The following is a 13,922-nucleotide window of genomic DNA, read 5'->3' as shown; positions in this document are numbered from 1 at the left end:
AGTAGCAGGAACAGAGAGAGAAATAGAGACCTAATCAGAGGGGAAGAGAGAACAGGTGGGGAAGAGTGAAAGAGCTAGTTAGGGCAGATGTAGAACAGCTGAGGAATGAGAGACAGAGAAGGTAACCTAAAAAGACCAGCAGAGAGAGAGATGAAGAGAAAGGACAGGAACAGACATAACAAGACATGACACCAGGAATCCCAGGTCCACAATAAATGTTTGTTTTGTTCGAAAATGTCCGTTATTTATGTCCAAATACCTTCTTTTGTGAGTGCGTTTGGTATACATATCCAAACGCTGATTCTGGTGAGCGTTATATGCTTTGTAAACATCAGGTGTAGACTAACAGTGAAATGCTTGGTAAACATCAGGTGTAGACTAACAGTGATCTGCTTGGTAAACAACAGGTATAGACTAACATTGAAATGCGTGGTAAACATCAGGTGTAGACTAACAGTGATCTGCTTGGTAAACAACAGGTATAGACTAACATTGAAATGCGTGGTAAACATCAGGTGTAGACTAACAGTGATCTGCTTGGTAAACAACAGGTATAGACTAACAGTGAAATGCTTGGTAAACAACAGGTGTAGACTAAAAGTGATCTGCTTGGTAAACAACAGGTATAGACTAACAGTGCAATGCGTGGTAAACAACAGGTGTAGACTAACAGTAAAATGCTTGGTAAACAACAGGTGTAGACTAAAAGTGATCTGCTTGGTAAACAACAGGTATAGACTAACAGTGCAATGCGTGGTAAACAACAGGTGTAGACTAACAGTAAAATGCTTGGTAAACAACAGGTGTAGACTAAAAGTGATCTGCTTGGTAAACAACAGGTATAGACTAACAGTGCAATGCGTGGTAAACAACAGGTGTAGACTAACAGTAAAATGCTTGGTAAACAACAGGTGTAGACTAAAAGTGATCTGCTTGGTAAACAACAGGTATAGACTAACAGTGCAATGCGTGGTAAACAACAGGTGTAGACTAACAGTGCAATGCGTGGTAAACAACAGGTGTAGACTAACAGTGATCTGCTTACTTACGGGCCCTTTCCAACAATGTGGAATAATAGAAATGTAAAACATGTAAATATGTAATATGTAACAATATTTGACATTTACATTTGAGTAATTTAGCAGATGCTCTTATCCAGAGTGACTTACAGTTAGTGAGTGCATTCCTCTTAAGATAGCTAGGTGGTACAAACACATCACAAAATCAGAGGTACAAATGTTGGGAGTCAAGTGCATGTGTTGGTGAATATATTTTTTTTTTTTGGGGGGGGGATTATTTAAGATTCTCTTCTGAAGAGGTAGGGTTTCAAATGTTTTCAGAAGATGGGCAGGGACTCTGCTGTCCTAGTGTCAGGGGAAGATGGACAGGGACTCTGCTGTCCTAGTATCAGGGGGAGATAGGACAGCAGTCCCTGTCTATCATCAAGGGGAAGATGGACCGGGACTCTGACTGTCCTAGCTTCAGGGGGAAGATGGGCAGGGACTCTGCTGTCCTAGTATCAGGGGAGATAGACAGGGACTCTGCTGTCCTAGCATCAGGGGGAAGATGGACCGGGACTCTACTGTCCTAGCATCAGGGGGAAGATGGACCGGGACTCTGCTGTCCTAGAATCAGGGGAAGATGGACCGGGACTCTGCTGTCCTAGTGTCAGGGGGAAGATGGACAGGGACTCTGCTGTCCTAGTATCAGGGGGAAGATGGACAGGGACTCTGCTGTCCTAGCATCAGGGGGAAGATGGTCAGGGACTCTGCTGTCCTAGCATCAGGGGGAGATGGGCAGGGGACTCTGCTGTCCTAGCATCAGGGGGAAGATGGTCAGGGACTCTGCTGTCCTAGTGTCAGGGGAAGATGGACAGGGACTCTGCTGTCCTAGTATCAGGGGAAGATGGACAGGGACTCTGCTGTCCTAGCATCAGGGGGAGATGGACAGGGACTCTGCTGTCCTAGCATCAGGGGAAGATGGACAGGGACTCTGCTGTCCTAGTGTCAGGGGGAAGATGGACAGGGACTCTGCTGTCCTAGTATCAGGGGAAGATGGACAGGGACTCTGCTGTCCTAGCATCAGGGGGAGATGGACAGGGACTCTGCTGTCCTAGCATCAGGGGGAGATGGACAGGGACTCTGCTGTCCTATCATCAGGGGAAGATGGACAGGGTCTCTACTGTCCTAGCATCAGGGGGAAGATGGACAGGGACTCTACTGTCCTAGCATCAGGGGGGAAGATGGACAGGGACTCTGCTGTCCTAGTGTCAGGGGGAAGATGGACAGGGACTCTGCTGTCCTAGCATCAGGGGGAAGATGGACAGGGACTCTGCTGTCCTAGCATCAGGGGAAGATGGACCGGGACTCTGCTGTCCTAGCATCAGGGGGAAGATGGACAGGGACTCTACTGTCCTAGCATCAGGGGGAAGATGGACAGGGACTCTGCTGTCCTAGTATCAGGGGAAGATGGACAGGGACTCTGCTGTCCTAGCATCAGGGGAAGATGGACAGGGACTCTACTGTCCTAGTATCAGGGGAATATGGACAGGGACTCTGCTGTCCTAGTATCAGGGGGAAGATGGACAGGGACTCTGCTGTCCTAGTATCAGGGGGAGATGGACAGGGACTCTGCTGTCCTAGTATCAGGGGGAGATGGACAGGGACTCTGCTGTCCTAGTATCAGGGGAAGATGGACAGGGACTCTGCTGTCCTAGTATCAGGGGAAGATGGACAGGGACTCTGCTGTCCTAGTATCAGGGGAAGATGGACAGGGACTCTGCTGTCCTAGTATCAGGGGAAGATGGGCAGGGCCTCTGCTGTCCTAGTGTCAGGGGGAAGATGGACAGGGACTCTGCTGTCCTAGCTTCAGGGGGAAGCTGGTTCCACCATTGGGGTTCCAGGACAGAGAGGAGCTTTGACTGGGCTGAGTGGGAGCTGCATTCCTGTAGTTGTGGGATGGCCAGGAGACCAGAGCTGGCAGAATGGAGTGCTCGCGTTGGGGTGTAGGGTTTGAGCAGAGCCTGAAGGTAGGGAGGGGCAGTTGCTCTTGCTCCATAGGTAAACACCATGATGGAGTGTGTGGAGGAGCAGGGTGACATGGGAAATTTGGGAAGGTTGAACGGTCTGCAGAGCGGTTTGCGCCGGGAGCCCAGCCAACAGTAGTTGACAAGAGTCTAGGTTGCAGATGACAAGAGCCTCAGGACCTGTTGCAGAGGGTGCTGCTTCCTGTGTGATGGGTTGTACACATGTGCCTCATCCTGTGTGAGCCCTGATGCCATGAACATGTAGTTGCACTAGTCTAAACTCTACTGATGTTGTAGATGACATGAGGTAGCCTCAATGTGCCTCTTCCTGTGTGAGGTAGGACCTGATGTTGTAGAGCATGAACATGAGGTCTCTACTGATGTTGTAGAGCATGAACATGGGTTTGTACTCTACGGATGTGCTCTTCCTTCCTGTGTTGTAGGGCATGAACATGGGTTGTACTCTACGGATGTGCCTCTTCCTGTGTGAGGTAGGGTTGTACTCTGGATGTTGTAGAGCATGAACATGAGGTAGGGTTGTACTCTACGGATGTGCCTCTTCCTGGATTGTGCCTCTTCCTGTGTGAAGTAGGGTTGTACTCTACTGATGTTGTAGAGCATGAACATGAGGTAGGGTTGTACTCTACGGATGTGCCTCTTCCTGTGTGAGGTAGGGTTGTACTCTACTGATGTTGTAGAGCATGAACATGAGGTAGGGTTGTACTCTACGGATGTGCCTCTTCCTGTGTGAGGTAGGGTTGTACTCTGGATGTTGTAGGGCATGAACATGAGGTAGGGTTGTACTCTACGGATGTGCCTCTTCCTGTGTGAGGTAGGGTTGTACTCTGGATGTTGTAGGGCATGAACATGAGGTAGGGTTGTACTCTACGGATGTGCCTCTTCCTGTGTGAGGTAGGGTTGTACTCTATGGATGTGCCTCTTCCTGTGTGAGGTAGGGTCGTACTCTACGGATGTGCCTCTTCCTGTGTGAGGTAGGGTTGTACTCTACTGATGTTGTAGAACATGAACCTGCAGGAGCGAGTCACTGCTTTGATGTTTGCAGAGAAAGACAGGGTTTGTTGTCGTCCAGGGACATGCCAAGGTTCTTTCCACACCGTGGAGATATCAACCGTGATGGAGAGATCTTGGAGCAGGGAGGCCTTCCCCGGGAGGAAGAGTAGTTCCATCTTGTCGAAGTTGAGCTTGAGGTGCAACATGCAACACTTTGAAAGATGTTACTGAGTTACAGTTCACATAAGGAAATCAGTCCATTGAAATAAATTCATGAGGCTCTAATCTATGGATTTAAACATGACTGGGAATACAGATATGCATCGGTTGGTCACAGATACCTTAAAATAAAAAGGCAGCGCCCGTCGATCAGAACACCAGTCAGTATCTGGTGTGACCCCCATTTGCCTCATGCAGCGCGACACATCTCCTTCACATAGAATTGATCAGGTTGTTGAGTGTTGTCCCACTTCTCTTCAATGACTGTGCGAAGTTGCTGGATATTGGCAGGAACTGGAACACGCTGTCTTACACGTCGATCCAGTGCATTTCAAACATGCTTAATGGGTGACATTGGTGAATATGCAGGCCATCGAAGAACTGAGACATTTTCAGCTTTCAGGAATTGAGTTCAGATCCTTGCGACATGGGGCCGTGCATTATCATGCTGTAACATGAGGTGATGGAGGTGGATGAATGGCACCACAACGGATCTCGCCACCGTATCTATGTGCATTCAAATTGCCGGCGATATAATGCAGTTGTATTGGTTGTCTGTAGCTTTTGGCTGTCCATACCATAACCCCACCTCCACCATGGGGCACTCTGTTCACAATGTTGACATCAGCCAACCGCTCGCCCACACGACACCATACATGTTGTCTGCGGTTGTGAGGCCAGTTAAACAGAATGACAAATTCTCTAAAATGACATGAGGTGGCTTATGGTAGAGAAATTAACATTAAATTCTCCGGTAACAGCTCTGGTGGACATTCCCGCCTTTTGTGCGTATCGAACATTTCTGGGATCTTTTATTTCAGTTCATGAAACGTGAGACCAACACTTTACGTTTTGCGTTTATATATTGTTGATGTATTTTTTCAGTTATCATACTTAGTGACAGTACAATATTGGCATCATTTCAATTAACTTTCATATAATGTCCACAGTGCAGAGACAGCATTCAAATGTGTGCAGGCTCAGTACAACTTCAGCTTTAATCACTAAGGGATTTTGCCTGTCTGTGACCAAGAGACGGTGGTCTTGTTTCAATTCTATGAAATAGTTTAGTATTTTTTTTCATGTTGAGAGCTCTTATTCCACCTGAAGAATATCGCAGTGCGATGAGAACACAGCTATATGATTTTCTAGACTGTCACCTTTCATATGCCGTCTCCCAGGCTGGGTTCTGTCGCTCCGAAGGAGAGCAAATTCATTATATTGTCTGGATAGGCCAGAAAAATGTGACACATTGTGCCACACACCCCGTTCAAATGTGGTGTCTGAAACCTGACACTTCAAGTCACCTCCACTGAGAGAGTGGAAACAGAGAGCAGACATATGGGTCTTTCGGGCATTCTAAGGCACGAGACCCTACGGCTTTCACACACCGCTCTGTACACCAAAATGTCAGTCTGAACCGCTTCAGAAGTCCCCCTTATACACTCGTAGAAAAAGAAGGATTATTCAGGCTGCACCCATAGGAGAACCCCTTTGGGTTCCAAGTAGAACCCTCTGTGGAAAGGTTTCTACAGAGAACGCAAAAATGGTTTTTACCTGGAACCAAAACAGTTCGACCTGGAACCAATAAAGGTTCTTCAAGTGGTTCTCCTTTGGGGACAGCCAAAGAACCAGGTTCTAAATAGCACCTTTTTTTCTAGGGAGTGTCGGGAACTTTACATCTAAACTACTAGTTTACTGTAGAGAGGACTGAACTCTATGGGTCACTACTATATATACAGTATACTATTATTATAGTATTGACATACTAATATTGCTACTGTAGTATTATTCATATTTCTACTATAATATATTCCACTATAATATATTTCTACTATAATATATTTCCACTATAATATATTTCCACTATAATATATTTCTACTATAATATATTTCCACTATAATATATTTCTACTATAATATATTTCTACTATAATATATTTCTTCTATAATATATTTCTACTATAATATATTTCCACTATAATATATTTCCACTATAATATATTTCCACTATAATATATTTCTACTATAATATATTTCCACTATAATATATTTCCACTATAATATATTTCCACTATAATATATTTCTACTATAATATATTTCTACTATAATATATTTCCACTATAATATATTTCCACTATAATATATTTCCACTATAATATATTTCTACTATAATATATTTCCACTATAATATATTTCCACTATAATATATTTCCACTATAATATATTTCTACTATAATATATTTCTACTATAATATATTTCCACTATAATATATTTCCACTATAATATATTCCACTATAATATATTTCTACTATAATATATTTCTTCTATAATATATTTCCACAATAATATATTTCTTCTATAATATATTTCTACTATAATATATTTCCACTATAATATATTTCCACTATAATATATTTCTACTATAATATATTGCTACGATAATATATTTCCACTATAATATATTTCCACTATAATATATTTCCACTATAATATATTTCTTCTACAATATATTTCCTCTATAATATAATTCCACTATAATATAATTCCACTATAATATATTTCTACTATAATATATTTATTCACCGTATATTTCCACTATAATATATTTCCACTATAATATATTTCCACTATAATATATTTTCACTATAATAAATTCCACTATAATAAATTTCTACTATAATATATTTCTTCTATAATATATTTCCACTATAATATATTTCCACTATAATATATTTCCACTATAATATACTTCCACTATAATATATTTCTACTATAATATATGTCTACTATAATGTATTTCTACTATAATATATTTCCTCTATAATATAATTCCACTATAATATATTTCTACTATAATATATTTATTCACCGTATATTTCCACTATAATATATTTCTACTATAATATATTTCCAATATAATATATTTCCAATATAATATATTTCTACTATAATATATTTCTACTATAATATATTTCTACTATAATGTGGTTATGTTACGGTGTTGTCCCCCTACACTACTATACTGTATAGTGTACTATAATACCTTAACTGTTTCCAGAATATAATATCAGCGGTGTTGTCCAGCGGATGTGTGGGTCCAGACATACAACACTCCCTCTGCTACGGCCTTCTGCTGAAACACCTGAAGTCAGCTGAGGTCCATTGGCTACACCCCAACCTCACCGTGTCTGAACTGCGGCTACGCTACGAACAACAGCATCTGGAGGCAGAGTGGAGGTAACCCCTGACCCCTGACCTCTAGGCCCTGACCCCTGACCTCTAGCACATGACCTCTTGGTTAACATTAGGGTTAAGGTTAGGTTTAAAATCTGATTTTTAAGAAGAGACATTTTAGAACGAGACATGGCTTACGACTTTGTAATTTATCCAGATATTAACTGCTTCTTGCTCCTGACCTCTAAACCTTAACCTCTAACCCCTGTGTGTGTTCAGATATGACCTGCGCATTAGGTACGTCCCTGCCGACTTCATAGAAAAGTTTAAAGATGACAGAACCACACTGCTCTACTTCTACCAGCAGGTTGGTGTCTGTCTGTCTGTCTGTCTGTCTGTTTGTCTGTTTGTCTGTTTGTCTGTCTGTCTGTCTGTCTGTCTGTCTGTCTGTCTGTCTGTCTGTCTGTCTGTCTGTCTGTCTGTCTGTCTCTCCGTGTGTCTGTCTGTCTGCCTCTCCGTGTGTCTGTCTGTCTGCCTCTCCGTGTGTCTGTCTGTCTCCCCGTGTGTCTGTCTGTCTGTCTCCCCGTGTGTCTGTCTGTCTGTCTCCCCGTGTGTCTGTCTGTCTGTCTCTCCGTGTGTCTGTCTGTCTCTCCGTGTGTCTGTCTGTCTCTCCGTTTGTCTGTCTGTTTCTCTCTCTCTCTGTCTATTTGTGGTGTTTTACTTGTTGTACAGTTCTGATCCTTATTAAAGTGTATTTTTCTGAACACCTTGTCAGGTGAGAAGTGACTACATGCAGCACTATGCCAGTAAAGTGAGTGATGGGATGGCCTTGCAGTTAGGTTGTCTGGAGATCAGGTAACAACCCTCCTACACAAACATATTCATTTTACTATCCTTGTGGGGACTAAACAATTCATTCCCATTCAAAATCTTGTTTTTCCACACCCTAACCCTAACCCTTAACCCGAAATAACACACACAACCTTCCATTCAATCCCACCAATACTCATTCAATCCCACCAATACTCATTCAATCCCACCAATACTCATTCAATCCCACCAATACTCACATGCGTGTGTTTTTCCCTACAGGAGGTTCTATAAAGACATGAACCCCAATGGACTGGAGAAAAAGTCCAACTACGAACTGTTAGAGTAAGTACTGTCCGGGAAGGTTTGTTATGGTTCTGTAATTGGGTGTGTTGGGGGCTCATTGATTTGTGTGTGTGTGTGTGTGTGTGTGTGTGTAATTAATGGACATTTTGTCTGTTTTTCCTTGTGTTTGCGTACATGTGTGCGTGTCTGTGTGTGTGTGTGTGTGTGTGTGTGTGTGTGTGTGTGTGTGTGTGTGTGTGTGTGTGTGTGTGTGTGTGTGTGTGTGTGTGTGTGTGTGTGTGTTCGGTGTGTTCTGTCTCTGTGTGTGTGTGTGTGTGTGTGTGTGTGTGTGTGCGTGTGCGTGTGCGTGTGCGTGTGCGTGTGCGTGTGCGTGTGCGTGTGCTGTCTCTGTGTGTGTGTGTGTGTGTGTGTGTGTGTGTGTGTGTGTGTGTGTGTGTGTGTGTCTGTGTGTCTGTCTGTACAGGAAGGATGTAGGACTGGGTCTGTTCTTCCCGAAGGAGATGACTGACAACATGAAGGTACTGGATTGATTTAATTATTGATTCATTTATTGACTTTAACCTTTTATATTGATAACCAGCAACTATTCCAGAGGTATTAGTTATCTGTTCACCATGTGTTGATAAGTGATGTGCAGTTGAAGTCAGAAGTTTACATACACCTTAGCCAAATACATTTAAACTCAGTTTTTCACAATTCCTGACATTACATCCTAGTAAAAATTCCCTGTCTTGGGTTAGTTAGGATCACCACTTTATTTTAAGAATATGAAATGTCAGAATAATAGTAGAGAGAATCAGCTTTTATTTCTTTCATCATATCCCCAGTGGGTCAGAAGTTTACATACGCTCAATTAGTATTTGGTAGCATTGCCTTTAAATTGTTTAACTTGGGTCAAACATTTCGGGTACCCTTCCACAAGCTTCCACCAATAAGGTGGGTGAATTTTTGGCCCATTCCTCCTGACAGAGCTGGTGTAACTGAGTCAGGTTTGTAGGCCTCCTTGCTCGCACGCGCTTTTTCAGTTCTGCCCACAAATGTTCTATAGGATTGAGGTCAGGGCTTTGTGATGGTCACTCCAATACCTTGACTTTGTTGGCCTCCAGCCATTTTGCCACAACTTTGTAAGTATGCTTGGGGTCATTGTCCATTTGGAAGACCCATTTGCGACCAAGCTTTAACTTCCTGACTGATGTCTTGAGATGTTGCTTCAATATATGATGCTGCCACCCCCGTGCTTCACGGTTGGGATGGTGTTCTTCGGCTTGCAAGCATCCACCTTTTTCCTCCAAACATAATGATGGTCATTATGGCCAAACGGTTCTATTTTTGTTTCATCAGAACAGAGGACATTTCTCCAAAAAGTACGATCTTTGTCCCCATATGCAGTTGCAAACCGTAGTCTGGCTTTTTTTATGGCGGTTTTTGAGCAGTGGCTTCTTCCTTGCTGAGCGGCATTTCAAGTTATGTTGATACAGGACTCGTTTTACTGTGGATATAGATAATTTTGTACCTGTTTCCTCCAGCATCGTCACAAGGTCCTTTGCTGTTGTTCTGGGATTGATTTGCACTTTTCGCACCAAAATACGTTAATATCTAGGAGACAGAACACGTCTCCTTCCTGAGTGGTATGATGACCAAGGGTTTTATTTTATTTTTTACTTTTTTCTACATTGTAGAATAATAGTGAAGACATCAAATCTATGAAATAACACATGGAATCATGTAGTAACCAACAAATTGTTAACTTCTTGAAACTCCCCATCCCGGATCCGGGTTTGTGACTAAAGCCTCAGGCTCATTAGCATAACGCAACGTTAACGATTTCTGAAAATCGCAAATAAAATGAAAATAATGCGTCTGCTCTCAAGCTTAGCCTTTTCTTAACAACACTGTCATCTCAGATTTTCAAAATATGCTTTTGAACCATAGAAATTGACTAATTTGTGTAAGAGTATGCAAAGCTAGCATAGCATTTTGAGTAGCATTTAGCACGCAACATTTTCACAAAAACCAGATAACCAAATAAATAAAATCATTTACCTTTGAAGAGCTTCTGATGTTTTCAATGAGGAGACTCTCAGTTACATACCAAATGCGCAGTTTTTCCTGAAAGCGTCTGTGTGTAGGAGAAATCGTTCCGTTTTCTACATTGCGTCTGGCTACCGAAACAAACCGAAAATTCAGTCACCTACAACGTAAAACTTTTTCCGGATTAACTACATAATATCGACCGAAACATGGCAAACGTTGTTTGGAATCAATCCTCAAGGTGTTTTTTCACATATCTCTTCATTGATATGCAGTTCGTGGAAGCTTGCTTTCCTCTCTGTATCCCATGGAAAAATACTGGCAGGTGACTTTTGCGCACCAATTTCGGCGCAGGACACCGGGCGGACACCTGGTAAATGTGGTCTCTTATGGTCAATCTTCCAATGATCTGCCTACAAATACGTCACAATGCTGCAGACACCTTGGGGAAACGACAGAAAGGGCAGGCTCATTCCTCTCGCATTCACAGCCATATAAGGAGACAATGGAAAACAGAGCCTCAAAAATCCTGCTCATTTCCTGGATGCCATCTCATCTTGGTTTTGCCTGAAGCTCACGTTCTAGGGCACGCACAGAGAATATCTTGGTAGTTCTGGACACGTCAGAGTGTTTTCTTTCGAAAGCTATCAATTATATGCATAGTCGAGCATCTTTTTGTGACAAAATATCTTGTTTAAAACGGGAATGTTTTTCATCCAAAAATGAAATAGCGCCCCCATAGATGTAAGAGGTTAAACAAATCAAAATATGTTGTTATATTTAAGATTCTTCAAAAAGCCACCCTTTGCCTTGATGACAGCTTTGCACACTCTTGGCATTCTCTCAACCAGCTTCATGAGGTAGTCACCTGGAATGCATTTCAATTAACAGTTGTGGCTTCTTAAGTTAATTTGTGGAATTCCTTTCCTCCTTAATGCTTTGGATCCAATCAGTTGTGTTGTGACAGGGTAGGGGTGGTATACAGAAGATAGCCCTATTTGGTAAAAGACCAAGTCTATATTATGGCAAGAATAGCTCAAATAAGCAAAGAGAAATGACAGTCCATCATTACTTTAAGACATGAGGGTCAGTCAATGCGGAACATTTCAAGAACGTTGAACGTTTCTTCAAGTGCAGTCACAAAAACCATAAAGTGCTATGATGAAACTGGCTCCCATGATGATCCCCACAGGATTGGAAGACCCAGAGTTACCTCTGCTGCAGAGGATAAGTTCATTAGAGTTACCAGCCTCAGAAATTGCAGGCCAAATAAATGCTTCAGAGAGTTCAAGTGACAGACACACCTCAACATCAACTATTCAGAGGAGACTGATTGCTGCAAAGAAACCACTACTAAAGGACACCAATAATAAGAAGAGACATGCTTAGGCCAAGAAACATGAGCAATGCCTCCAACTCAATCATCAAGTTTGCGGACGACACAACAGTGGTAGGCTTGATTACCAACAACGACGAGACGGCCTACAGGGAGGAGGTGAGGGCCCTCAGAGTGTGGTGTCAGGAAAATAACCTCACACTCAACGTCAACAAAACTAAGGAGATGATTGTGGACTTCAGGAAACTGCAGAGGGAACACCCCCCTATCCACATCGATGAAACAGTAGTGGAGAGGGTAGTAAGTTTTAAGTTCCTCGGCATACACATCACAGACTAACTGAATTGGTCCACCCACACAGACAGCATCGTGAAGAAGGCGCAGCAGCGCCTCTTCAACCTCAGGAGGCTGAAGAAATTAGGCTTGTCACCAAAAGCACTCACAAACTTCTACAGATGCACAATCGAGAGCATCCTGGCGGGCTGTATCACCGCTTGGTACGGCAACTGCTCCGCCCACAACCGTAAGGCTCTCCAGAGGGTAGTGAGGTCTGCACAACGCATCACCGGGGGCAAACTACCTGCCCTCCTGGACACCTACACCACCCGATGTTACAGGAAGGCCATAAAGATCATCAAGGACAACAACCACCCGAGCCACTGCCTGTTCACCCCGCTATCATCCAGAAGGCGAGGTCAGTACAGGTGCATCAAAGCTGGGACCGAGAGACTGAAAAACAGCTTCTATCTCAAGGCCATCAGACTGTTAAAGAGCAACCACTAACATTGAGTGGCTGCTGCCAACACACTGACTCAACTCCAGCCACTTTAATAATGGGAATTGATGGGAAATTATGTAAAATATATCACTAGCCACTTTAAACAATGCTACCTAATATAATGTTTACATACCCTACATTTTTCATCTCATATGTATATGTATATACTGTACTCTATCATCTACTGCATCTTTATGTAATACATGTATCACTAGCCACTAACTATGCCACTTTGTTTACATACTCATCTCATATGTATATACTGTACTCGATACCATCTACTGTATCTTGCCTATGCTGCTCTGTACCATCACTCATTCTTATATCTTCATGTACATATTCTTTATCCCCTTACACTTGTGTGTATACGACAGTAGTTTTGGAATCGTTAGTTAGATTACTTGTTGGTTATTACTGCATTGTCGGAACTAGAAGCACAAGCATTTCACTACACTCGCATTAACATCTGCTAACCATGTGTATGTGACAAATAAAATGTGATTTGATTTGAGTTGAATGGACATTAGACCGGTGGAAATTTGTCCTTTGGTCTGGAGTCCAAATTGAAGATTTCTGGTTCAAACCGCCGTGTCTTTGTGAGACGGGTGAACGGACAATCTCTGCATGTGTATTTCTCACCGTAAAGCATGGAGGAGGTGGAGTTATGATGTGGGGGTGCTTTGCTGGTGACACTGTCTGGGATTTATTTAGAATTCAAGTCACACTTAACCACTTAACCAGCATGGCTACCACAGCCGTGTGCAACTGGTTTTGGCGTAATGGGATGATCATCTGTTTTTCAATAGGACAATGACCCAACACCGCTCCAAACTGTGTAAGGGCTATTTTACCAAGAAGGAGAGTGATTGAGTGCTGCATCTGATGACCTGGCCTCCAAAATCACCCGACCTCAAACACATTTAGATGTTTTGGGATGAGTTGGACCGAAGAGTGAAGGAAAAGTAGCCATCAAGTGCTCAGCATATGTGGGAACTCCTTCATGATTGTTGGAAAAGGATTCCAGGTGAAGCTGGTTGAGAGAATGCCAAGAGTGTGCAAGGCTGTCATCAAGGCAAAGAGTGGCTATTTGAAGAATAAAATATATTTAGATTTGTTTAACAATTTTTTTTTATTACTACATGACTCCATATGTGTTATTTCATAGTTTTGATGTCTTCACTATTATTCTACAATGTAGAAAATAGTACAAATAAAGAAATATCATTG

At 42.6% G+C, this 13,922-nt stretch overlaps 1 protein-coding gene across 1 annotated transcript in view; it reads left to right on the top strand.

Annotated features, from left to right (window-relative positions):
• The window catches only part of LOC135508504 (protein-tyrosine kinase 2-beta-like), a 71,436-nt gene that overhangs the window by 10,792 nt on the left and 46,722 nt on the right, over positions 1-13,922 (top strand). The window contains exons 3-7 of the mRNA XM_064928753.1: positions 7,319-7,497; positions 7,714-7,801; positions 8,210-8,289; positions 8,527-8,589; positions 9,014-9,068. Coding sequence (XP_064784825.1) covers positions 7,319-7,497; positions 7,714-7,801; positions 8,210-8,289; positions 8,527-8,589; positions 9,014-9,068 — 465 coding nt within the window. The remainder of the gene's footprint in view (positions 1-7,318; positions 7,498-7,713; positions 7,802-8,209; positions 8,290-8,526; positions 8,590-9,013; positions 9,069-13,922) is intronic.

Source organism: Oncorhynchus masou, chromosome 21, assembly GCF_036934945.1.
Source record: "Oncorhynchus masou masou isolate Uvic2021 chromosome 21, UVic_Omas_1.1, whole genome shotgun sequence".
NCBI classification, from domain to species: domain Eukaryota; kingdom Metazoa; phylum Chordata; class Actinopteri; order Salmoniformes; family Salmonidae; genus Oncorhynchus; species Oncorhynchus masou.
Note: the sequence above shows the minus strand (reverse complement) of the source record. Positions and strands in the feature narration are given on the sequence as shown.